The sequence below is a fragment of the Bombus fervidus genome, chromosome 18, assembly GCF_041682495.2.
Source record: "Bombus fervidus isolate BK054 chromosome 18, iyBomFerv1, whole genome shotgun sequence".
Lineage (NCBI taxonomy): Eukaryota > Metazoa > Arthropoda > Insecta > Hymenoptera > Apidae > Bombus > Bombus fervidus.
In genome coordinates this window covers 8,679,825-8,705,496 of record NC_091534.1, presented here as the reverse complement: position 1 = coordinate 8,705,496, position 25,672 = coordinate 8,679,825, and the positions used below count along the sequence as shown (strand labels likewise).

The 25,672-nt window shown below is 28.2% G+C and overlaps 4 protein-coding genes across 7 annotated transcripts; 2 read left to right on the top strand and 2 right to left on the bottom strand.

The window, feature by feature from the left end:
• The first annotated feature begins 152 nt into the window (after window positions 1-152).
• Window positions 153-9,157, top strand: LOC139996599 (protein decapentaplegic). Of its 2 annotated transcripts, none has more exons than XM_072021052.1 (4): window positions 153-953; window positions 5,293-5,651; window positions 5,967-6,411; window positions 6,777-9,157. In XM_072021052.1, the coding sequence occupies exons 2-4, from the start codon at window positions 5,324-5,326 to the stop codon at window positions 7,174-7,176; spliced, it is 1,173 nt and encodes a 390-aa protein (XP_071877153.1). In that variant the 5' UTR covers window positions 153-953; window positions 5,293-5,323; the 3' UTR covers window positions 7,177-9,157. The 2 variants fall into 2 exon arrangements, with proteins under 2 accessions (XP_071877153.1, XP_071877154.1); XM_072021053.1 differs by lacking the exon at window positions 153-953 and adding an exon at window positions 4,337-4,356.
• Window positions 9,158-9,266: 109 nt separating this feature from the next.
• Window positions 9,267-19,139, bottom strand: Arr (low-density lipoprotein receptor-related protein 6). Its single transcript, XM_072021050.1, has 10 exons — window positions 18,551-19,139; window positions 17,099-18,124; window positions 16,086-17,016; window positions 15,675-15,959; window positions 15,298-15,578; window positions 14,864-15,115; window positions 12,661-13,516; window positions 11,729-11,964; window positions 11,137-11,649; window positions 9,267-10,850 (listed from the first exon to the last, which is right to left on the bottom strand). Exons 1-10 carry the CDS (start codon window positions 18,615-18,617, stop codon window positions 10,477-10,479), a joined length of 4,821 nt encoding a protein of 1,606 aa, XP_071877151.1. The 5' UTR covers window positions 18,618-19,139; the 3' UTR covers window positions 9,267-10,476.
• Window positions 19,140-19,751: 612 nt separating this feature from the next.
• Window positions 19,752-22,215, top strand: Sicily (NADH dehydrogenase (ubiquinone) complex I, assembly factor 6 homolog sicily). Of its 3 annotated transcripts, none has more exons than XM_072021056.1 (5): window positions 19,752-19,818; window positions 20,330-20,477; window positions 20,764-20,986; window positions 21,073-21,468; window positions 21,590-22,215. In XM_072021056.1, exons 1-5 carry the CDS (start codon window positions 19,788-19,790, stop codon window positions 21,767-21,769), a joined length of 978 nt encoding a protein of 325 aa, XP_071877157.1. In that variant the 5' UTR covers window positions 19,752-19,787; the 3' UTR covers window positions 21,770-22,215. The 3 variants fall into 3 exon arrangements, with proteins under 3 accessions (XP_071877157.1, XP_071877158.1, XP_071877155.1); XM_072021057.1 differs by lacking the exon at window positions 19,752-19,818 and adding an exon at window positions 19,844-19,861; XM_072021054.1 differs by lacking the exon at window positions 19,752-19,818 and adding an exon at window positions 20,059-20,176.
• Rabex-5 (Rabaptin-5-associated exchange factor for Rab5) lies at window positions 22,061-25,464 on the bottom strand. Its single transcript, XM_072021051.1, has 9 exons — window positions 25,157-25,464; window positions 24,563-24,678; window positions 24,131-24,388; window positions 23,902-24,031; window positions 23,734-23,831; window positions 23,364-23,620; window positions 23,070-23,201; window positions 22,744-22,989; window positions 22,061-22,673 (listed from the first exon to the last, which is right to left on the bottom strand). Exons 1-9 carry the CDS (start codon window positions 25,324-25,326, stop codon window positions 22,281-22,283), a joined length of 1,800 nt encoding a protein of 599 aa, XP_071877152.1. The 5' UTR covers window positions 25,327-25,464; the 3' UTR covers window positions 22,061-22,280.
• Window positions 25,465-25,672: the final 208 nt, after the last annotated feature.

Sequence of the window (25,672 nt, the reverse complement as noted above, 5' to 3'; positions counted from 1 at the left end):
TTCTCCTTTAGTTTGTATCTAGTAACTCAAAAAACTTTGGAAAATACATATGTATATTTAAATTCAAATTTCCCTAGATTCAAACGACTGCAATATATTTTTCAGGATACAAGATGATGTATATAAAAATTGCTTTCGCTTTTAAATGTGCAAACATGTTTGAATTTTTGAAATAAAACTGTTTGATAACATAATTATCAAGTGTTATGTGGAAGAGACATAGCTATTACATGATCTCGAAGATTGGGATATGTAAGGTATTTTTTAATTACCTTAAAGATGCTATAAAAACATTAATTATTCTTAATTTACTACAATTTATTAATATTATTAAAGTCAATGTTAATATTAACAAATTAAGATACGATGAACCAATTTGAAAATCTTAATAGGATTGAATAAAAATAATTTTCCAAATAAAGTAATTGAGATTACAATTGTAACATTTTAGTTTATAAAGTAATCACGCGTGGTGTGCTAAATTTATATCTCCTACTATTAAGATACTATCTCTCTCTTTCTTTGTCTCTTTCCCCTCTCACGTTGTAATATCACACGGTTCTACTCTTCCTCTCGACTTCTCGAAGATTTCCGTGTATCGAGTTGTGTTCAATATTAACGCGTGCTCTTGAAAACATTCTCTATTTGTACAAACGATGATAGTGTTTTAAAAAGTAAACTGATCATTATATTCATGATTTTGCGTATTATTAAGAAAAATTGAGAATAATTTATTTCCTCTTTGTCTATTATCTATTCGAGTGAATTCCTCTTTCTCTTTGGTGAATACACAAGTGCGAAAATATCAGACAACGCAAAAGAGTTCCAACATCGATGTATCGATACTAAAGATTCCCGGGGGCGAGGTTTTGAGACAATAGTTTCTGAGTGAGGTTACATGGACTCATTGAAATGTCGTGGCTGCTCAAACAACGGACTTACGATTAGCTCAGGTGAGTCTAATAGAAATACAACATTGTTAAGAAGTTTTTGTTAGAACAGAAAAATAGATGGTTTTCATTGGCTCGAAAGAGTAGGTTTGTTTGATTGTCGCTGGCCCGATTATTTTAGACGATGACGTGCTGCTTATGTATACTCAACACCTTGTATTCTTACTCTACCCGTGCCGCATTCCTTCGGTGCAACTGTGCGATATTTGTGTTAAACGGGATATTACCAGTTGTACTTGCTGCTGTTTCCATCGATATATACGAAACTGAAAATAAAAAAATATCTTTATAGATACCTACAACTATTTGAAAAATAATATAAACACTACAGAATACGTTATTTGATATAATTTTTATTTTAAGTAATAAACGAAATTATTATATTTTGATATAACAGTATGTTAATTTATTATTTGAAATTATGAAATAAACGAAACATTTGGAAATCGTATGCTTAATTGTGATTATTCTAACTATTTAATCTAACTGGTGATTCTTTAAAGAAAAAATACCAATCTTATATTTTTTATTTAGATGAAAAAAGGATGGAGGAAAACAGGTTAAGCTATGTTTTGTTCAATGCTTTAATTATATCACGGCTTTAATATTGCATTGAAGAGGATTGTTAAATGAACATTTCATGTCAAATTCTTCATTGTTTACATGATACGATATATGTCAATATAGTATTATATCGAGATAAACATGAGCATTATTTATATTCTACAATACGATCTATGCATTTTTATTTTACAAATTACAACTTTTCGTTGTCTCTTTCGATATATTGAAATGAGCTATAGAGAACGATGTCAAAACATTCCACGAAAACGTTGTTCTTAATTTATCTTTTTCATCAAATTTTTACTCTGTTAATTGCGCATATTAAATTACTGCAAAAATTTTAAAAAATACTCAAAAGTTTAATCAAACGACAATTTTTATGTCCTGTAAGAGAAAGCAAATTTATCGATGTTACGCGTATTCATCGATTTTATCAGCTTTTCTTCCTTTATGAAACAATTTATATATTTAAATATTCGTTTCACAACATTTTGTTTTATATTTGAATTTTAGGAATATTTGAAAATTCAGCGATTTATGGTTTTTTTTTATTTAAACATATTTATATTAGTAGATTTTACTTAATCTTAGAGTTTCTACGTATCTGAGATTGTCAATACCTAATCAATATCCCGTTAACATTGTAACAGTATGCTATCTTACAACGGAAGTATTTGGTTAATTATACGAGATTTTATAGTTACTTTTGGAGGAAAGAACCACCTACGTTCATTTCATTCTTACAAATGATATTGATCATTGTAGAATTTTCTACAACATACTTTTGTTGCTTTATTTATTGTATTATATTTATGTCTTGACTCCTGCTTTTACAGAACTCTATTATTCATTATGTTAATCTTTTTTTCTCGATATATTTAAGTTGTAAGATTTAGTTTTCCTTAATTATCAATTTATGGATATTATACTGTATATTTTAGTTACGAAGTCATAAACGCATACTACAGATATCTATTAAATATTTACTAAATATTTTGCAAGTTTCCACTTGTTTCATGTAAAATACTTTTTTTGCTTATCCAAGAAAATATTTTTTCTTTTAATAAGTTTGAAGGCAATAATTAAATTCATAATTATGATAAGAGCTGTTACATATAATCCTAAATATACATCTTTCTAATACATAACTTTCCATTCGTTTTCTAAATATTCTTTAACTAGAAAGTCTAAAAGAAAATACAGATATAGACAAGCAGAATTTTTTCTTCGTAGAGAGCAGGTAGAGAGTTTGTTTCTTAGAAGCGAAGTGGTCTCCTAAGTATGTACCGACCTATTAGCTACGAATTAGCTTCGCGTTAGATCGAATAGTTCGGGTGGCCGTGCATTCTTTTCGTACAATACAAGAACACTGCATTCCTCACGTTTACACCATTATACGTTTACATTTCTTTGAAACATTAATTATACATTTATTTAATGTACAAGCAGCAGGTATAAGGCGATTTTAATAATATAATGTTCGATTCCTTTCTTTCCTTTCGATTCCTTTCGAAAATTAAGCCCCGAGCGAAAAATTTTCTTTATTACATATTTTCTTCTTACTTTTTCATCAAGAATTACCTCATGTTCGTTTATATATATTATTCAGCCGTACCCTGTATATCTAGTGTAAAAAGCTATATAGTTTGCATCCATACATACAATTAATACAATAATATAAATAATACAAATAAATAACTTTGGAGATGTTGATGTACCTAAATAATAATTCTAAGATAAAACATATTGCAACATATAAAAGATAAATTCTGAATTTGAATATTTGCTTATGAGAAATATTTGCTTTTATTGTTTTTGTTCTTTTCGCTGTATTATGTATAGAAATCGTAAGTTATTGTAAGTGTTATTTACTATCTGATTAAATAGAACTATCGCTAATTAATAATGTATTATCAAAACAGTATTTAATTGAAATAATTGTACAAAACAATAAGAATATACGGTATACTCACAGTATATTAACAACAAAATATTGGATTGGCAACTAAGTGATTGCGGATTTTGTCATTACCACCTAATGACAAAATCCGCAATCACTTAGTTGCCAATCCAATATGATAAACACAGGGTTTAATTCTTTGAAATACATTTATAATAGTAAGTTATCAACAGACATTATTATACTATACTTACAAAGACGTATTCTTCCTATTATGACTTAAAAATTTTGAACCTTTAAAAGCCATCTTTTTTATTTACCTTATGATAAAAGATATTTAAATATCGACTAGTAATAATTCAAGGTACAAGGTTGATGTTGGTCATGTAAGGTTAATATTTCGCTTTAAGCATTATTTTAACTAACTTTTCAAAACAATAGAGAATTGTTCTGTTTTATATCAAATAAATTTAACAAATAAGCTTAGAATCTGCTACATTAATGAAACAAAATATCTCAATTTAAAAATGGAAACTCTATCGTATGTCTGATTATGGAATTACGTATCTAAATTAAACATAATATGTGATAAAAATGTTATCATTATACAAGGTTATTACAATATGTAATACATGCAATAAAAGTAATAATAATAATATTGTAAGTAATATTATTAGTATTGTAAAAGTAATAAAAATTTTCATTCGGTTTGTTTAATTTTATTTTCACTTGCTACATCTGAATTATAAATGTAAATAGCAAAATAAAAAAAGCACTTTAAGTAGTTTAATTGTTTTTCAAATGGAATAGCTTTAAGTCTGGTAAATCAAGCAAACGCGTAGAAAATTCGCGGCTAGATTAATCGCCCAATCATTCGGCAGCAGACGGCATGGCACTAGACTAAACCTTTCTGTTTCTATCTCTATCTGTAATAGAATGCAGGTCTGTCTCAGTGGTTCTCAAATTTTATATCCAACCGTATAAAAATATACAAACATTTTACTTTTCATCTATCTATTCATGCGAATAGTGACATATAATAAAAATCATTAGTTTCGAGATACTTGCAAGAATTAACAGCAGTAAAAGTGAGCTATTTATGTACTGTTATGGAAATATTATAATATCTTTAGCAAAATTATATGTATATACTATTTAAAAAGAACAATGTCATAATTCAAAATAGTCCATTAAGACCATTAGTTAAATTATAAAAGAAAATAATTTTTTCATTGCTAAATGATTGAGTAAATTAATAATTTCTACTTCAAACAACTGATCTTATTTTAAATTTAAATTTCTTAATTGTATGATTATTTTAGCATCCAGTGATTTGTCTGTGTATAACAATTTATGTTAAAATTATTTGTCGTTAAATAAATTTTTAACAAATCCGTATATACTTTTTAAACATATCTCTAAATGTTGTATTTTTAATTATCTATTATTTTATATAAAAATTTAATATTTGAGTTTAACGAGTTATATGATTAATTATTTAATTCTTATTTCTATGAATTAATAAGATGATTATCATGAATTGACACATAAATATAGGAATTAATGCAAAATTGTTTTATTTCCTACAATTTTAACTTCAGCTATGAATTATCAAACAGCATTATCAAATTTTTCTATGAAAAGCAAATGAAATTTACGATACTTTCTTTTATGATAAAAATCTACAATATGCAGTTATTAATAATTAATTTTTGACTATTTTTCTTAATTCTTCGTGTTACCATTAAAATATTAACTTGTAATTATATGTATAATTAAATTAGAATTATGTTTGTTCCATTATTCATTTTTAAATCTCTTTAAGGAAATTTTCATAATTGACATACAATATCAAGGGTTTCGTTATTTTATTTTTAGGGAGGCAACATCCGTGAGCAACGACATCACAATGCGCATGTTGCTGCCACTGAGGTTGGTTTTAGTCGCAGCAAGTTTGCTGCTGGCAACTACCACAGCAAACATTCACTTGCATCTACATTCTGATACTGCCAAACATTTTGCTATCGGCGAACGTCAACAAGCAATTGCTGGAATTGAAGCTAGCCTTTTGTCCCTTCTTGGTTTCGCTAAAAGGCCAAAACCACAAGGCCACGCTTATGTTCCTGAATCATTGAAAAAACTTTTTATCAAACAAAATACAATTGGTATGGCTGATATTGCTAAACCAGGAATTCATGCCAGATCTGCTAATACAGTGCGTTCCTTTTCTCATGTTGGTAAGTATATTTATAAAAAGTAAATATTTCTAAAATTATTTTTGGCATTATATTAGTTCATAAATTATACTATATGTTTGCAGCTGAATAACGATTAAATATTACTTACTTAATATTATAATGTAGTTAAACAATACAACAAGTAAAATTTAATGCGCTTTAAAATATAAATGTACGTTACAATATATGTAGATAATAATAATAATAATAATAACATAATTAAAAAGGTTAAATAATATATGATAATTAAGATCCATATTATTATATTATTATTTGTATCTCAACCCTTTTCTTCTTTTATTTGTTTTTATGCAGAGAGTGAGGTGGATCATAAATTTCAATCTCCAAATCGCTTTCGTCTTTCGTTTGATTTAAATAGTATACCTTCAGGGGAGAAGTTACAAGCTGCAGAATTAAGTCTTTCTCGTGTACCTATTTTAAATGAAGACGATTCCAATTCAAAATTGGGTAGAATACTTATATATGATATTTTACGTCCTGGCGCAAGAGGACATAGCGCTCCGCTATTGCGTTTAATTGATAGTAAACTGCTAAACACTAGGAAAAATGGCACGCTTAGTGTAGACGTACATCCTGCTGTGGAAAGATGGATAAAAGATCCTAAGAATAATCATGGACTTTTAGTACATGTACGTGGAATTAAACAGGAGCATGTGCGTTTAAGAAGAAGCGCAAATGAAAGAAACGACACATGGGTTGTTAATCGTCCAATGTTATTTACTTATACAGACGATGGCAGGTACAAACTAGTTTCTTCATATATTTTTATTCCTTTTTATATAAAAAATAACTATTATTGTAACCTTTTTTAATTATGCATTCGAACTGTAAAGCTTTTAATCTAATATATTATTTTACACATTTGCTATTATATACATACACATGTATAATAATATTGTATTTAAATTGCATGTAATAACAAATTATATTATACATATAATATATTCATATTTTGATGATTTGATAATGAACTATAAGTTCACAGAAAATATATTAATTATGTAGTATATGAAATAGTTTTCTAATAGTGATTAATAAATAATTTATATCAATATAAAATCAATAATTTACATGAATATTATATCAAGAATATTTATTATTTAGATATAAGATGTCTTCTGCAAGTCAAATAATGGACCGTCGTGCTAGAAGAGCAGCACTTCGAAAAAACCGCCGAAAAGATGGACGTGAAAATTGTAGGCGACATCCACTTTATGTTGATTTTGCTGATGTTGGTTGGAATGATTGGATTGTTGCCCCCCCCGGTTACGATGCCTTTTATTGCCATGGTGATTGCCCGTTTCCATTAGCAGATCACTTAAATTCTACCAATCATGCAATTGTCCAAAACTTGGTTTACTCAACAAAACCAAGTATGGTGCCTAAAGCTTGTTGTGTACCTACTGCTCTTAGCTCTATATCCATGCTTTATCTTGATGAAGAAAATAAAGTAGTATTGAAAAATTACCAGGACATGTCTGTCCTTGGATGTGGGTGTCGTTGACTATTTGCTATTTGGTTCAGTAAACTGTTTTTACAGTGAAGAATGTATGTGCAATAAAAATGAAAACAGTTAAAGAGACATTAAAAAATGAGGGAACAAAGAACTAAGATTTTATTACATCGAATAAATAGTAAATAATGCCATTTTTGGAGGGTACATTGAATTGTTTATTAAATGTTTTGGCAATTATAACACAGTTAAACGATTTTAAGTTCATTGTATGTGGAAATTTCAAACGATTGATTAATTGTCGGAATTACAAATATTAGGCTGATTGCCTAACTTGTTTGTCCCATGTTTATAAAATAAAAAGAATCTGAGAATTTTGTATAATGTAATCAAATCAATTTGGTCTGTTGATTATCATAGAAAAATTTAGATACAAGGAATAAAAAGAATTTACTATAAATAATTCAAGTTCTCCAAAATTTTCTGTGCATAAGAAATATCAATCAGTTCTTCTTGGACATAATGATCATTTTTATTAAGTCTATGCGGCTGTTTAGAAAGGACGAAAGATTTATAAAATTAGGCATTTAAGATTTTGATCCTTGTTTGTACTCGTACCTTACATTAAAGTATCTTACAGTTGAGAAAGGAGAAAATATTTTCAAAGGAGGATTTAAATCGAGGTAAATGCGCGCGCCAAAATCTTAAATACCCCCCTTTCCTTTTGTTAAGAAAGATTCTAAAACAATAATTTGTTGCTATTGACTATTGATTAATTTTTTAATCGATTGTTAATTGTTCAAAATGAGAAATTTTTCTTTGAACAAGCATACAATCAATTTTTTTGACGGCAGGGATATATATTGATAAAATACTTAACTGAGAATCTTACATCCATATTTATTTATCAATCTAAAAAAAGCTTTTTTATAATTTCTTATGCATTTCATTTTTATGTTTTATTTTATTAGTAATTATTTCTCTGTGGTATCTTAAAATTCTGTTACATTAATGTTAGATTTGCAGTAGATTTAATACAATTTTTCAAATATTTGAACAAAGATATCTCAGGCGTTTATCAAACATTCCATTTTCCAATTCCATTTTCAATTAAATAACATAAAATGCTAAAATATGAGCAGTATTAAACAATACTGAATTATTATCAGAACACATATATTTTGAAATATTGTTTAATCTCTTTATAATAAGATATTATCTTTTCATCGAATATACGTATAAGATTTTTGTATTTTATTGGAATTAATAACTAATTAAAACAAGTTAGTCCAAATATTGTATATAAAATGTTTTTTGAAGTATTTATACAATCTGTATCAAGTTTTATTATTTCGCTAATACTAACAAGAAGCAATTATTATATTTCCTTTCTTCTAATAAATACTGAATGTATTAAGGACTTGTAAAAACTCTTAAAAACACATATTTTATACCATAATTAGATATTGTACAGCTTGAAAAGTATAATAATAATAATTTAGCATTTTAAACAGGGTACACAATATTTTAAAATTTCTTTTCTCCTAAACTTAATTTCTTATTGCCAGAATTTGGCTCTTTATTGTTTATAGATTTGATTTGTTAATTTATTAATGTTGAAGGTATAAATATCTTGAAATAAATTCTTCCTGCCGTCAAAAATAAACCGTACCTGCCTGAGGAACAATTATTTATGTTAGCAGAGAAATCTGAGCATATGTATATTTGTATAAAAACAAAAAGAGACGAATATGATTTTAAGAATCTTTTATAGCTGTGGCGCGCGTCAGCCTGTAAAATCTGTAAAATAGATAGAAGTAAAAAACGACTAATGTAAATAGTGCGTCTGTATAGTGAATTAGTATATATAGTATTCTATTTGATGTTTTTATTAATATTTTTACATCTTTCGATTGTACACAAATATTGCGTGTGTAAATAGTGAATAAATTTTAATAAAAATATATGTTAAATTACACTTACGTACGTTTTTGTACCTTAATAGAAAAAATAAATAGCAGTTACAAGAAAATACGAGGAGATTGATTAAAACTAAAGCTTATAATTAATAGTATATTTTTTAATTATTGTTAAAATGCATAATTTTAAAATTATTTTATCATAAAATAATAAGTATCATATAAAATATGTAACAAAAGTTTTATTCTTTTATACAATTATGCTACATACATAGGATAATACATATTTTTGTTGTAAATGTAAAAAAAATATAGAAGAATTATTTCAGTCTTTAATGCCAAACAAGAATAATAATTTAATAGAATGTATTTCTTCAAGGCTTGTGTAATGGCAGTGCGAGGTAAAAATCATTTCCACACGACACATTGTACATTTTATATATACAATAATTTTGAATTTCATTTACTAAATATCCTAAATGTTGTATGGCACAGTCCGATTATAAACTGGAGGAACAGCATTACTTTATATCATTATTTAAAAATTGTAACTTACTAATTTTCATATGTTGATTAACTATTATATAGAAATGTAAATATATAAATACACATTTAGTAATTTTCACTTTCACGGTAGAGCCGTTACATAAAAATGCAAATAAATGCAAAAAGTACTTCTCATTTTCACAGTAAAAATTAAAAAATGTTTTTTTCTATAAACACACATTTTAAATGTTCTTAGATTATTTAATTATCATATGTCATTGCTTATTTTGATTTTATTCTCATTAGAAATAATTTTCAATTGTTCTATCTATTTTTAATTTGTAATATAGAGTTTGATATGTCTTGATTGTAAATATGAAAGTTACTCTACTACTAACTTCTTATACACTATAAATATATACGTACTTGAAAAAAAAAAAACTTTTTTGCAAAACAACTTGGATTTAGAAAGTTAAAAATCATATACAACTTTTATACATTGTTACAATATTTACAATTTACGATTAAATTCCTTACAAATACATTACAAAGTTAAGAGGCACGATGGTATAAATTTTTTACAGAAATAAAAAAACCTATTCAAATATAAGTAACACTTTAAACAAATTTAATAATGTTGCAAAAAGATATCTTCCCTCCAAAATCTTCTAAAAGAAGGTATCAAGTAAAATTTAACGAATGAAATTTAACTACAAAATGATAAAATTTTTGTCTTATATTATTTTACTTATTAATATAAATAAATAAAAATTGCTTAACATTTACTTTCATCGATTTCGAATATTCTAAAAATAATGTTTTTACTTGTCCACTTATAAAATATAAACGTTTTAATAAAATAAATTTTCATATTTAAATTATTTCTAAAGACTTACCAAAAGATCTCATTTTTTAAGAAATAGAATATAAACAATTTTTAATATATTCAAGGAACAGGGGAAGGAGGTGGAGGAAGTGGACTAAAATACGTAGAAGATCGTGAACTAGGAGAGGGAGGACAACTAATTGCAGCATCACTTTGGTAAACAGATCTCGGAGTAGGAGGTGGAGGATAGGGTTCACTTTCATATCGATATCTTGCTGGGTAATTGCTGTCTGATTCGTCGCAAACATCTGTACTGCAAGGAGTTGGAGGTGGAGGCTGATTTATGCTCCTATAATGCCTATAAGGTTTATACCTAGATGCATTACTGCTTGAGCATCTAGTAGAATTGGCTGTTGTTGCTGGACTTGGAGGAGGATTCAATGTTTCTTGTGGGTAACCTCCAGTGGAACTACCTCGAGTTGAACTGGAAGCTCCTTAAAGCAGAATATTTATTACTATAATCATAATAACGGATAATATTATTCATAATAATACATTTTCTAATCTAAATGTTTACAAATGTTTGTACTTAAATGTTACAAAACCAATTGTTCTATATATTGTTATAACAAATCATTTGTACTACTTTACTTACAATGATTGATTTATGATTTATTAATAATTATTCGCTATTTTTACATATTAAATATTAGAACCCCGTTGTTATTTATCAACTAATAATTTAATTATGATATATTAGTTTGTAAATTAACAGGTTACCGGTTATATGGCTGCGGTCGTAACTTGATCCTATACTGCTTCCATTTAACATTGACATTCTTACAGTTTCCATTCCAATTTTCAAATCTTTCCTACAATTTTTTTGCGCGAACATTGGTTTTGCTAATCTTACTGGTTTGGGTGATAATGGATCTCCAGCTGAATCATGTAAAATATCAGGCAATTCTTCGTTGTTTATGAATTTTCTTCTACAATAATAAAATCCGAAAGCAATTGTAGCAATTGTTGCAATCAGTCCAATAGGTACAATAATAACATAAGTGATTTTTCCAGATTCTAATGAATTATTTTCTTGTCGAGGATTGTTTGCAGGTGTACATGCAGATGCAAGTTCATCGCTTCCGTCGGCACAGTCGTCCCAACCATCACAAAGCGCTGAACCAGAAATACAAACACCACTTCCAATACACTGAAATTGACCTGGACGGCAACAATGAGCTTCGTCTAGGCCATCATGGCATTGAGCTGTTCCATCGCACACCCAGGACATGTCTAACAATTTTAATGATAATTCACAATTTCACTATATTTAATTCATAACTTGAATGATCTGATAGCTCAATATTCTTACCAATGCAATGGCCACTTTGACATTTAAATTGTTCACGACTACAAGCTGGACAACCTAATTCATCACTTCCATCAGGACAGTCGGTTTGGCCATCGCATTTCCATGTAGCAGGTATACAATCTTTTGTTACTGCAGAACTAGGTGCAGCACAAGTAAAATGATCTGTTCCACAGGCTGGCGCAGCTCTACAAGTTTTTTCATCTTCAGATAAAACCAAAGATTTTGGGCAAGAACATCTGAAAATAATGTCTTTTATATACTTTTATTAATATAAAATTTTCTATGCGATGATTCTCTTCCTAGTAGTTTTAAAAAGAGAAGTCGCTAATTCGTCCGATCGGACATTATTGCTATATAAAGGATGATGATGCCTATGTTGTCGGCTACCGTTATGACAACAGCTGTTTATATGATCCATTTGAGATCATTCTAATATCCATACATTTGTTTCCACTTCCCACATATGCAGACATACATATGTGACAGCTTCTTCATTCTAAAGAGACTTCCCCTCTAGGCGAAGAATCATTCTTCATATGAAGAGTCCATAGGAAAAAGAGGGAATGTATAGTTTTAGCATTTTTCAGATAATGAAATTTTGTTTTTCAATATATGTCACAACTTCGTATTTCATCATACATTTCATCATTTCCAACATTTATTTATAATTTTAAGTATTATATAACACATTAAACTCTAAAAGGTAAGAAGTATTTAATTTTCGTGATATACCTCAATTTTTTACAACTACCGTAAAACTAAAAAAAAATTTTAATTCACAATGCGACATAGCCAGTGATAAAGAGCAGCATACGAAAAAATATTAAACCCGTTAAAATTCGTTAAAATTGACATTCCCCCTTCTCCCATAGATTCTTCATATGGTATTTATATTTTATTTGCTGAGAAATTAAGAGAAATTAAAAATGTACCTAGAAGAAGTGATTCCTATACAAAAATGTGAGCATCCTCCATACTCCCGAAAAGGACTACAAATATGTGTTTTCATCACATCATCTTGTGGAGTATTTATTGCAATTAAATCTGTAAGTACTTTATTCATGATTGTTTTTCTTCCATTTCCAGATTTATTAATACGCTCTAAACTTGATGTTTCTCTATCAAACCAATAAATAAAATCAAAAAAGATAGACAAATAAACAGTTGAGCCTTGTCCAACGGGAGAAACCAGAATTCTTCTATTGTTCCCATCAAAATCCGCGCATTCAATCTGATTTCCATGTGCCCAATATACAATGCTTGAAATTGCATCTACTGCAATACTTGTTGGTTGTTCTAGATCAGTCGCTACTACAATTCTCTCTTTTCCATCCATTTTACTGCGCATTACTCTCATTTTTCTTCCAATATCTGTCCAAAAAAGTAATCTTTTTTCTGAATGTATTGCAATATTTCTTGGTTTCTCTCCATCACCTTTGACTACAACACCTAGAGCGGAACCATTGTCAAGTTTTGTAACATTGATCGCATCATTTATGGCACATGACCAGAATAGTAACCTTCCCAGTGAATCTAAAGCAAGATCCACTGGGTGTCCCGAATTTCCAGAAATCATTATACTGGAATGTGTTTTATTTTCCAAAGTTCTCCTAATAGATAAAGTTCGTCCATCTATCCAATAAATGTGTTGAGTTATAGGATCAAATTCTATAGATCGTACATGCTTCAAACCTTGTATTCGGAGAACTACATCTGGACAATCATTTGTATCAGGAAGAAAGCGAAACATTGCATTGCGTAAACTATACATCATAAAGTTTTTTGGTGCTGTAACAGAAAGAATAAGTTATTAGATTTAAATTAATATATATCGCGCATATGTTATGATATAGTATATCAATAACAGAGAATTAATTAAGTTAATAATTTTATATTTATGTATTTACATCGTTAATTTAAACAATTGAATGTGATATCTTATATGTGTGTCTTCATTACTTTTGAAGATAGCATTAAATAAAAAAGGTACAAGCTATGGCAGAAGTAAGACTTCTTCCACAAGGTATATTCTTAATTTTAATATCTTTCTCACATTTTACTAATCTATTCACTGTTTACTGTTTGTACAACTACAATCCTTTCAATTGTTATCATCTATTATTTAGCTATGTAACATGTATAATGTTTCTGGTTAAATAACTTAAAATGCATGAAACATTTAGGAAAATGTTTTGAATGGAACTTGTAAGGTATCAAGGAGTACAGATTATGCTGATATTTATTTGACCTTGTAATAACTTTAACAAAAAAGGAAAGAAGGAGAAAAAAAAAACAAAAAAAAAAAAAAAAAAAAAAAGAGAGAAAAGAAGAAAGGGAAGAAAAAAAGGCTACTTTTCAATTTTCAAGTGGGAACCTATATTTTCTAGTGCATCAAGATATGAACTTTTAAAGTTGGATATATTATCAAATGTACACTGTCAGAACATTGCTCGAACGAACTCTATACATCACAGTTGCTTTAAAATTTCCGTAGTATATCGACCCTGACAGCTCATATTTCGAAAATGACTCGTACAAAAAATATAAGCAGGTCAAATACAGGAATACGTAATAAAAAATACTTTTCAAGACTATCGCAAAATAAAATAAGTATTCAGTATTATATAGTATATTCAGTATTGGTATTTAAGTATAGGTATTTCAGTATTATTTGCCTTCTAGATATCTTACAACTTTCATTTGGAAATCTCGTCTGTATCTACTATATTTTTAAAAATATTTATCCGTTTCTATTATTTAAATTAAGACATGCTATGTATATTGTATAAACTTATATGCGCAATTTCCGTGCAGAACATTATTATATCATTTTACAATTAATGAAGAAATATTACAGAATAAATATTAAATATATTTAAACAATTCAAGGTGTTGTATTATTCTATCTAATACTGTTTGTTTCGTAACTCATATTTTTATTACAAGAACAAATTATATCTTAAATCATAGAATTCGACGAAATCTCCACATCTAATTGAAATACATTTTTTTTCTTTTTTATCACATCTACTGCATTTAATATTGAATGTAATCGAGAAAATTAAAAATAGTCTAGTATAATTAAAGATTTTAAGGAAATTATAAATCAATATTTTTTAATTTAAATATACTGACCAATGCAAGTTTTATTATCCTCTGATAAATTGTAATGAGTAGGACACCCACATTTGAAAGAATTTGACATGCTTTCGTTATCTCCGGGTAAAGCGATACAAAGATGAGTGCAGTTGCCATTTTTTAATGCACAGGGATTCCATCCTGCTTGTCTAGAAGCATGGAAAACCAATAAATCTGTTACAGATTCTAACTTATTATGTATCTTCACTCTGCTTAATCCAGTAGTCTTATTAGCTTTCTCTATGTCACCTATTGATTAAATGGATCAACATCAAACTTTGTTCAAAATATCTATAAATTTCGGAAAATATCTATTGAAATAAAAATCGAAATTTATTGCAAATAATAACGTGACGTATATGTAATAGTAACTAATAGTAAAAATAGTAATGTAATAGTAACATAGTTGATAATTTTATGTACTTTTTTACCTGTATTCCAATCTGTCCAATAAATGTAATCTTGATACTGAGTAATACTAAATGGATATACAATATTTTCTGTTATAATTGCTACTCTTTTTCTTGTACGTAGATCAAAGCTATCAATAGCTGGAGTATATAAATCTGCCCAATATAATTTTCGTGCTGAATGGTCAATTGTTAGACCGTTTGCTTTTCTAATATTGGAAAGTATTATTTCACGATGCGTGCCATCTAAATATGATCTTTCTATACTTCCAGAATTTCCCCATTCTGTCCAATATATATGGCTAGAAAAACATCATGGTGTTAAAAACTTAATTATACAGGAAATATTTATCTCACAAACACTTTTATAAACACACAAAAGTTGTCACTATAATTACCCTCTGCTAGGATCAAGAGCTAAACATCTAGGTTCAAAAATGTTACTCCAAATGAGGACTTTTCTACTACAACCTTCTAGTCGAACCATTTCTATTCTTCGCGTTCCTGTATCACTCCAGTATAAATTATGAGCAATCCAATCAATTGCTAAACCTTCAGGTGTTTCTAAACCAAGATCAACGACTCTTTCTATATCAGATCCATTTATGAAAGCTCTTGTGATTGTTTTTAATTTAACATCCGTCCAATAAATACGATTGTCTGCTATATTAAAGTCCAAGGCGCTAATAAAAATAGAATATATTGATAATAATAATAATAATAAATACAGTCTTTGACATACAGTTTTTATAAAAAAATTTTAATATAAACAGATCATAAAACTTCTTGTTTATAAGCATAAGCTTTACCTTGCATCTTTAACTCCAGTTAATGGAATAATATTATCATTATTTGCATTTTCAATGCTAATTCTGCCAATATTTTCTTTCCTAGCAAATAACATAAATGCATCTGGCACAACACAAGTCTTTTTATCTTTAGTCAACTCATATCCAATTTGACATGCGCACACATACTTATTTCCTGGTCGATTTAAACACAAATGACTACAACCACCATTACTTTTTACGCAAGGATTTGTACCATTAACTTTTCCTAAATGCACTGCTTTTAAACCCATGACATTTGGAACTTGATCAACAATAACTTCTCTTTCACCACCTGTGAGTTTATGTGCTCTATCCACACTTCGTCTTTGCCAGTCAGTCCAATATAGATAATCTCCTAATAAACTTAATCCAAAAAGATGTGGAAGATTATCTGTAATTACTTCTCTTCTATCTGTACCGTCCATGTTACACACTTCAATCTTATCTGTTTTTGCATCGCACCAATATATTTTCCATCGTGCAAGATCTAGAGCAATTCCATTTGGCCAAACAATATCCTTATTTACTAAAAGAATACGTTCTGTACCATCCAGATTACTTCGCTCTATTTTTGGACGTTTTTCATTCCAATCTGTCCAAAACATCCATCCTAATTCTGGAGCTAAAGCAATTGCTCTGGGTTCAATTAAATCTTCATTTATCAATACCTTTCTACTTGTACCATTTAACCGGGCTACTTCAATTCGATCTGTTCCCGTATCAGTCCAATAAAGATTCCGTGCTAACCAGTCAACAGCTATTCCATCAGGATTTTCCACTTCTGTTATTATAATATTTTCTTGATTGGAACCATCAAGTGAAGCTCTACGAATTGCACGAGCTTCTTCATCTGTCCAGTAAAGCATTTCTTGCACAGGATCAAAGTCTATTGCTATCGCATGTTTAATTCCTAAGTATATTGAAAAATTATAATATATATAAATTTCTTTTTAAAAAACAAATTAATCGATGAAAAAGATATTGAGGAATACCTGTTAATGGTAATACAAAATTAGTATAATCTGGTGAATCTAAAGAAATCCGACAGATTTCATTTCTTTGAACTATTAATAACAATTCTTCTGGTCCTTCTGCACAAGTCAAATTATCCACTAATTTCACACCTGTAGGACATGCACAGCTATATCCAGGTTCTGTCATACTTAAAAGACACAAATGTGAACAATTTCCATTATTTTTTTCACAAGGATGACTCCCATATGGTTGTCTTCTAACATCCCAAACTTCTATGTCACCAGGTATATATTCTCCATGTAATAATTCTCTAGGAAGTGCTTGAGTTTGACGAACATCGTATGAATGTACACACCACGTTTTCCAATCAGTCCAATATAATTTGTGATCGAAAAATGTCACTGCAAAAGGATAATCTAACCCTTTTTCTATGACTTTTCTTCTATTTTTTCCATAATAATCCATCACTGCAATAAATTTAAGTCTTCCATCTACCCAATAAACCAATTCATTTTCATAATCCACTGTTAAACCGTTAGGCCAAAATATATCATCAGAAATTATCACTTCTCTCGTTGATGGATCTCCATTCATTGCAGCTCTTTCTATTTTAGGTACATCGCCCCAATCAGTCCAAAATAATATACTTTTCATTGGTACAAGAGCAATAGCTCTTGGCTGATAAATGTCTGTCCAAAAAAGGACTTTTCTGTGACGTCCATCAATACTGGTTACTTCTATTCTATTTTTTTCTCCATCTGTCCAATATAATTTTCCTGTGTACCAGTCACAAGCTAAACCATCAGGAGAAATTAAACTGGAATTTACTACAATTGTTCTTTCGCCAGTATGGGTGCCATTTGTTTGAATGCACTGAATTATTTCTAAACCACTATCAGACCAACATACTAGTTCATGTTCAAAATAAAAATCTACTGCTGCACCTTCAGACAGATCTTTTATAATAGTAGTTACTTTATTAGTACGAGAGGCATTGGCCATTCTAATATCTTTTTGTGTAACAAAGAGAAGAGTTGGCGATCCTAGAAATAATAATTCATATTATTAAAGTTAAAATACTCTGCATTGTTATTATAAATTTAGATAGTAGAAAATTGAAGATAAAATTCTGAAATTTATGACACAAAAATAATATTATGGGTCATAGTATTAAGCAATATTGTTAAATTTGAGTAAAAGAGTTGGAGCACAAAGTTGGATAATAAATATTATAAAGAATAATATACACTAAAAGTAGTAGTAAAAAATTAACTTTACGTTATTATAAAATCTAGATAATCCTTAAATTTGTTATATTTTACAATTAGTAACATATTATGCAGTGACATTATAATAAAAGAAATAAACTATAGCAAGATATTTAGGCATAATTGTTTAATAACAGATGACCTATAACATAACCTCTATATTAAAATCATGTAGAAAACAACACACTAAATGTTACTTACCATTAGAGAGGAGGACAAGTTTGAAAAAGCATGCAATCAGAATAATTATTAAACTGATAATAGCCATTCTAACAATTGTAAAAAGATCTTTAATTACTTAAAGCACACGGCCGTGACATATACGGGCATAGCCGATACGTCCGTCGTTTGCCAAATTGCTTATTTTAGTCATTGATCCTTACGGATTCAAGCTACGATATCTCATAGGAAAATATATATCTTATAAAAAATATATTACACTCATTTTGATTATAAAAAGATTTACTCATTTTCTATCGGTAGACGGAAGAAAATTTGTACGTTAAGGGGTTAAATTATGGACATTACGAGGAGCACCTTCGGCGTCGTATGTCAATTTCTATTCATGACGAACGATCGATCCGCTCCTTATGCAATTTATATAATTTTCATCTGTTGAATCAGATTTACTTTGTCTTTAACTCAAGATAAACACAAACTTATTCTCTGTCGCTTGTATAAACTGTTAACTAAGCAGACGCTTCCTTAGGAGCCAGCGGTTCCCGTAACGGCCGCAACCAATCATTACTATCCCTTGCATTTACAATTTCCAATTGACAATGAAGCTTAACTGAACTTGACGTCACGAAAACTGTGTACATTAAGTTTTACTATACTATATATTAAATGCTAATACAAATATTTCCCTACTCATAACATTTAAAAAGAAAATATTTAATTCTTGTTAAATTATTAAGGCATTTATGCACATATTTTACACGATTTAAATTTAAAAAATATTTTTCTAGCAGATAAACAATTAAAAATTAATGTATAGTATGTATTTTTATAACCTTTTAATAACAACATTTTCTAATTGTATATTAACTTACAATTAGTTTAATCTTTTACTCGAAAATAATAAAGTATAGCTTATTATTTAATATTGCGTATGTATAACATTAACATAATGTTTCTTTCTAGTTTTAATGTTGCTTCAACATCGAAGATCATTAGCAACACTATCTAACAAGATTATAATCTTTGGCAGTCTTGTTTCGAACAGAAACAAAATTGTTCTGTTTTATTAATATAGTTAAAGTAGAAAACTACTAAAATTTTAGGATGAATTGTATTTATATACACATGTATATGACCGTAACCATAGTGGCCGGTGACACCAAACTCCCTCTGTGTTCTTACCTATAATTAACTCTAGTTCTAGCAGCGACTCATAGATGTCGCATTTAATGTTTTAATTGTAGTAATAAGCGTACAAATGGCCATGTTCTCGCGCACGCGGGTCTCGAGTTACGTTGTTGATAACAGAATGTAGAATTATTAAGAGGCTAAGTAGTATATGATAGACAATAAGTTACAGAATAACGACAGATTATACAATTTTCCAAATATCATAATTTTTACATTGACTTTAAATAAAAAACAATGAAAATTATTAATCTAATGATTTTATTATTTATACAACATATTTATAACTTAGTGATATTCCAATTTATTTTCTAAATTAATAGATAAGTTTATAGGTATACAACATATTATGTTTCTGCATTTCATAAAGATTTATGGACTGGATATATTATTGCTTAAAAACCACATTGATATTCAATTACATTATAAACGAGGCTCAAACAAGATTCGAATATATATGTAGTACATTTTAAATAAATTATAAAGGCAGCATATTTTAATACGTTGTTAAATCAATATTAAGTGTGATTATATTAGTTAACAATTATTACTTATCTGGTTCTCACATGTTATTCACTTAATTACCTTTATTGAAGTCATTTACATTTTTAGTGTGGAACATGTTTAATATTACGCAGATATCCATATCCATTATAAATAGAAATCATTGTTTAAAACAAAACGTGTTGTTACAAACTTGTGTAAGGCATTCAAGTTCTACAAAACAAACGCCAGCTACGTATTGTTCGGAATTGGTTAGGTATTTTATAGTTACTGATAATGAATATATGTATAGTAGTTGACAGTTATGGTTATTTTAGATGTTTACATGCTGTTCATTTTAAATGTTATATTATTTCTAGCATTATTTGTTATTATATAAGTGAACAATTAAATAAATGAGAAAATGTTAATAATCGTACTTTGAGAAAACATTAAATTTCCCAAAGTTGTAAAACAATTAATAAATAATCAAAGATATATATATATATATAGAAAGTCATTAAATAAATTGTTACTTTTTACATTTTGTTATTTTCTTCCAGAAAACATGATTATGAAAACTTTCTGTGTACATTGCTATTGTCAAACAAAAGTGAAGCGGCCGCATTTGCAATTCGTGCATTTAATGTTGAAGTAGCTCAAATAAGAGATCAAGTGCGTGATTATAAAATAGGAGAAATGAGATTACAATTTTGGTCAGACGCACTAAATAATACATATAAAGGAAATCCTCCAAGAAATCCTGTTATGTTGGAGTTACATAGAGTATAATCTTATTTTCTTATCTCTTCAGTTCTCTGTACTATTTATTGTCTCATAAATCATAATAATTGTAAGAGAAATCTTTGCAGATTTTACAGAAACATTCTCTTTCTAAACATTATTTCAAACGTTTAATTGATATAAGGCTTGATAAACTTCGGGATTATTCATTTCATAATATGAGTGAAATAGAAAAATATGCGGAATACAGTAGTTCTTCCATTTACTATCTTCTTTTACAAGCACACGGTGTAAATAATATTAATGCTGATCATGCTGCCAGTCATATGGGGAAGGCACATGGCATTGTTAACTTACTTCGATCGATTCCTTATAATGCCAGTAAAAGAGTGAATATGTTACCACAAGATATATTAATGAAACACAGTGTTTCTACAGAAGCTGTATTACAGGGCCAATCCAGTAAAAATCTTCAAGATGTAATATATGATGTAGCTTCCTATGGAAAATTACATCTAGATGCTGTAAGTACATACCAAGTGCAGAATTAAAATGGAAATAGATAAAGTAGAAAATGAAAAAAAGGAACGGATTATATTTGATCTTTTATATTTTAATATACTATAAAAGTTTCCTTATTTTTAGACAATTTCTCTTAAACATAGTATGGGAAAAGAAGCAAATTTAATCTTTTTACCAATAATTTGTTTGCAAAAGTACTTAAATAAATTAATGAAAGCAGACTTTGATATATTTAATGCAGAACTACAAAAAAAAGATAATTTACTTCCTCTATACTTGTATTGGAGAAGTTTTATGTATTAAATTTGATATACTTTTAATTAAGATTATCTTTTGATTAAAGTGTTGTAAAATATTTGAAATAATAATTATATCATAATACAGTTAAACTAAATATTATTTTAGTACCCTATAAGAATAATAATTTAGAATTTCAACACATTATTAATTTTAACAGTTTACTTTTGTAATATACGTTTTAATTATTATGTTTATATAGAATATGTAGAAGGAATGGGATAATCGATTGACAAACCTTTTGATAAAAACTTTTCTCCATATTTTATTAGAACAGATTTGTAGGAATTTTGTGTGTGTGTGTGTGTGTGTATTCTTTTCATTTTTGCTCAACGTTACGTGCTTTTATGGGAACTTGTATTTTTTAAAAACTGAGAGTAATAAAGTAATTCTGATTGTAAAAACCACCTGAAGGATACCGCAAATAAAAATTTGTATTGGACAGTGTAATATCGCACAATCTATTTATAGGAATTAAGCAACAGTTTCTAAAACTTCAACTAAAATATAGTCTGTTTTATGCATTATGGAAATAACTTGTATAATTTTCACACTCCATTTCTGTAGTATTCAAAGATAAGTCACCAGTACTACAAGGTATTGTAGGTATATTTGAACCTTGAACAGTGAAACCATGATAATCTTCTTGTTCTGATTCTGTAGAACATGGTAAATTCAAATGGGTAGATGCTAGTAGTTCATTTGTAGATTTGTCCTGTTGTGTGTCAAAATCACTTTGTGTATCCAAACTTATAAGACTCGTTTCATCCTCTGCTTTGCTTACATCAAAACTGTCATCACCGATGAAAGAAGGAAAATCAAAAGTAGGAGACGGTGTAATACAATCTTCTATTAAAGAAGTTCTCACATCGTTTTGTGGTGTGGAATTATTAATTGTGGCAGGACAAACCTGTTGTTACAAGTAACTATTTATAATGAATTTGTTAATTGAAAATTTATTAATTAAAAAGATTTCTTACTTGTGGAATAATTGGAGGTGGTAACTGATAACTTTCAATATCTTCACAATCTAAATTAGTGGGCAATCTTTGGCTATGTGTAATTAACAATGGAGTTCTGTCTAAAACCGTGTTCACTTCCGACTTCATTTCATCCTGAAATTGTAACATCTTTTCTTTTAAGTTTAATGCTTCAGTCATTATTTCTGCAGTTTTGGCTTTCATTTCATCAAGGAGTATTATATCTTCGCACATTAAGTGCAGACTCTGCACATATGTGAAAATGAATTATACTAAAAACATTTAATTAGTAATTTAATATCATTAAAGAATAATGTAGTATGTACTTCACATATCATTAAAGCAGATTCCCATGTATTAGCAGGTACACGTTCTCCAGACATATAAGCATTAAAATCTTTTTCGTCCATATTTAATGATTCAGCTGTCAAATTTTCAATAAAAGATACAGCACAACACTGAAATTATTATTATTGTTATTTTTATTATTATTATTATTGTTGTTGCTGTTATTTTATTACGTTGAATGTCATATAAGGGAAGCTAATTGTTTTTATTCATTGATTGTTTCACTATAAAATAGTAGTAATCTTCTTGATAAATATTAAAATAAATGTTACCAGATTTGTGAAGTAATATCCACCTTCCCCTGTCATTAATCTGCTTGCATTACAGAACCTAGTAATAAAATTGATGTTACTTTTAAGACGAGCAGGATTAGCTTTTAGAACGATGAAAATTAAGGCAGGAAGGAATTCATCTGCAGATGCAGGCCCACCAACAGATTGTTGTAACATTACAAATATATTTCGACAACAATAAATAACGCAAGAAAGCTTTTCTTGTGGAGCTTTTGCAGAATCCATATTTAATAAATCTACAACAAATTAGTAAGCTATTTTCAAATAATTGGTGAATAAATCCAACACATTCAATAATTGGAAATATTGGAAATTAACATAACTGATTAAAACTTTTTTAATAACAAACCAGTTATGGAAGTATAAACAAGTTCTCTAACTTCAGAACTGGTTTCATGTATTCGACATTCCAAATTTTTTCCGCTAACCCAGTTCAATTGCCGAATTCTGTAATTATCATAACTGTTATTCTATTTTATCTGAAATGTTATTAATTTGATTTATGAATAAGGCGAACCTTTTCTGTATTGCCAAGTCTTTTTCTTCGTCGTTTGTAAAAGGTGGACAAAACAGAATTCTGTAGAGCAAAGTCATTGCATATCTTTCTACATAATCTAATAATTTTTCTTTAACTTCTGGCGATATATCTGAAATAGTAAATTAAAAATGTTCATGTTGTAACTACTTTTAAGACATTAATTTGTTAATGTCCAGATTATTTTAATATAAATTTATTTTTTCAATACCTGCATATTTAACACTATTTTCTAAACGTTTAGCAAATACTTGATAAAATGTTTGTGTAATCTCTGAAAGTTCCTCTATTCTCTTCACATCTTTATTCTGCAGTATCTCAATTATAAAGGAGTGCATACACTTTCTAACATCTTTTTCTACTGGTGTTTTAGCAATTATACCTATTAGGTCGCGGTTGTCAGCTTTTACTTTTTCAAGATCAGGATTATCTTTTGTTAATTCATAAAGTAATTCTTGGTACCCCTGTACTTTAGTAAAAATCAAAACTTTCAGAATAATGTAAGTAATATAAATAATATTTACAAAAAATCTGATAAAAGAAAGTATGCATAAAATAGCAGTTAAATTTTTTTAAATATATATTGAGTAAATGTTTTACAAAAATTAAATACAAAGTTAAATATATTATAGGACAAATATACCTTTTGCAACAGGTTTACGAAAAGATATATTCAATAACTTATACTTTTTCTCTTGTTGTACTTTCTTTTCCTCATATTTCTGATGTGCGCTAATTGCATTCTTGTTAGAAGAGGCACTGAAACATTGATAATGTTAATCAGAATGTAGCAATAAATATAAAAAGTATATAAATCCATAGTATATCTCTCCTTATGCGAATAAGATATTCCTTGTTACATGTTTAAGAAATAATAAATAAATAAGTTATTAATTTTTACATGGAAATTAATATACCATTATATTAAAGCACAAAAAATTTGGTGAGAAAAAAAAAAAAATGAAATCTAAATACTACAATTTCTAACTGTTTCTCATGTATAAATATATTTAATTATAAACATATTTAATGTCGATTGAAACGTAAATCCAAGTTAATTATCATTTTAATGCAATGTAATTGTTATCGCAAAGTTCACAATATAAAAAAATGAAAATTTCTAAAATTTTTACATTTACATACATATACATGGCTTTAAAAGTAAAAAAAAAAAAATAAAAAAAAATTTGGTAGATCTAACTTAATATAAATTGATCAATAAACGTATAAATCGTACCTCTGTCCACAAACATTACATTCTGTTTCTGATCTTTGTTTTTGTAAATACTCTCGATAACATTTGCTACAATAACCTTCCCATTCAGCATTTCCATAAAATCCACAACCATTTTTACATTTAAGATCAGCTTCCTCGATTCTTAAAGTGGGTGTTTTTATAGAGTACATTTTAACAAAACTTCTTGGATATTTTTACAATTCCTCTTTCTGTATAATTCACATTTTACTTGTACAACTCAATTATTTCTATCTTTGACGCGACACCATCAAGTTATACATACATAGTGAAAAATTTGGACATACGACAAACGTGAAAACGCATGCGTAAACCTTTCTGAAAAGTATGTATACATACATATATGTATACTGTATCACCCATTTATATCAATATTTATAAATGTAATTCTTATCCAATATATTCGAAATTTTAATTTAATAGTTTAAGTTATATAGACAGGTGAATTCAGAACTCTCAATTTGATAAGAACATAGTCAATAACGATCATCTTACTAT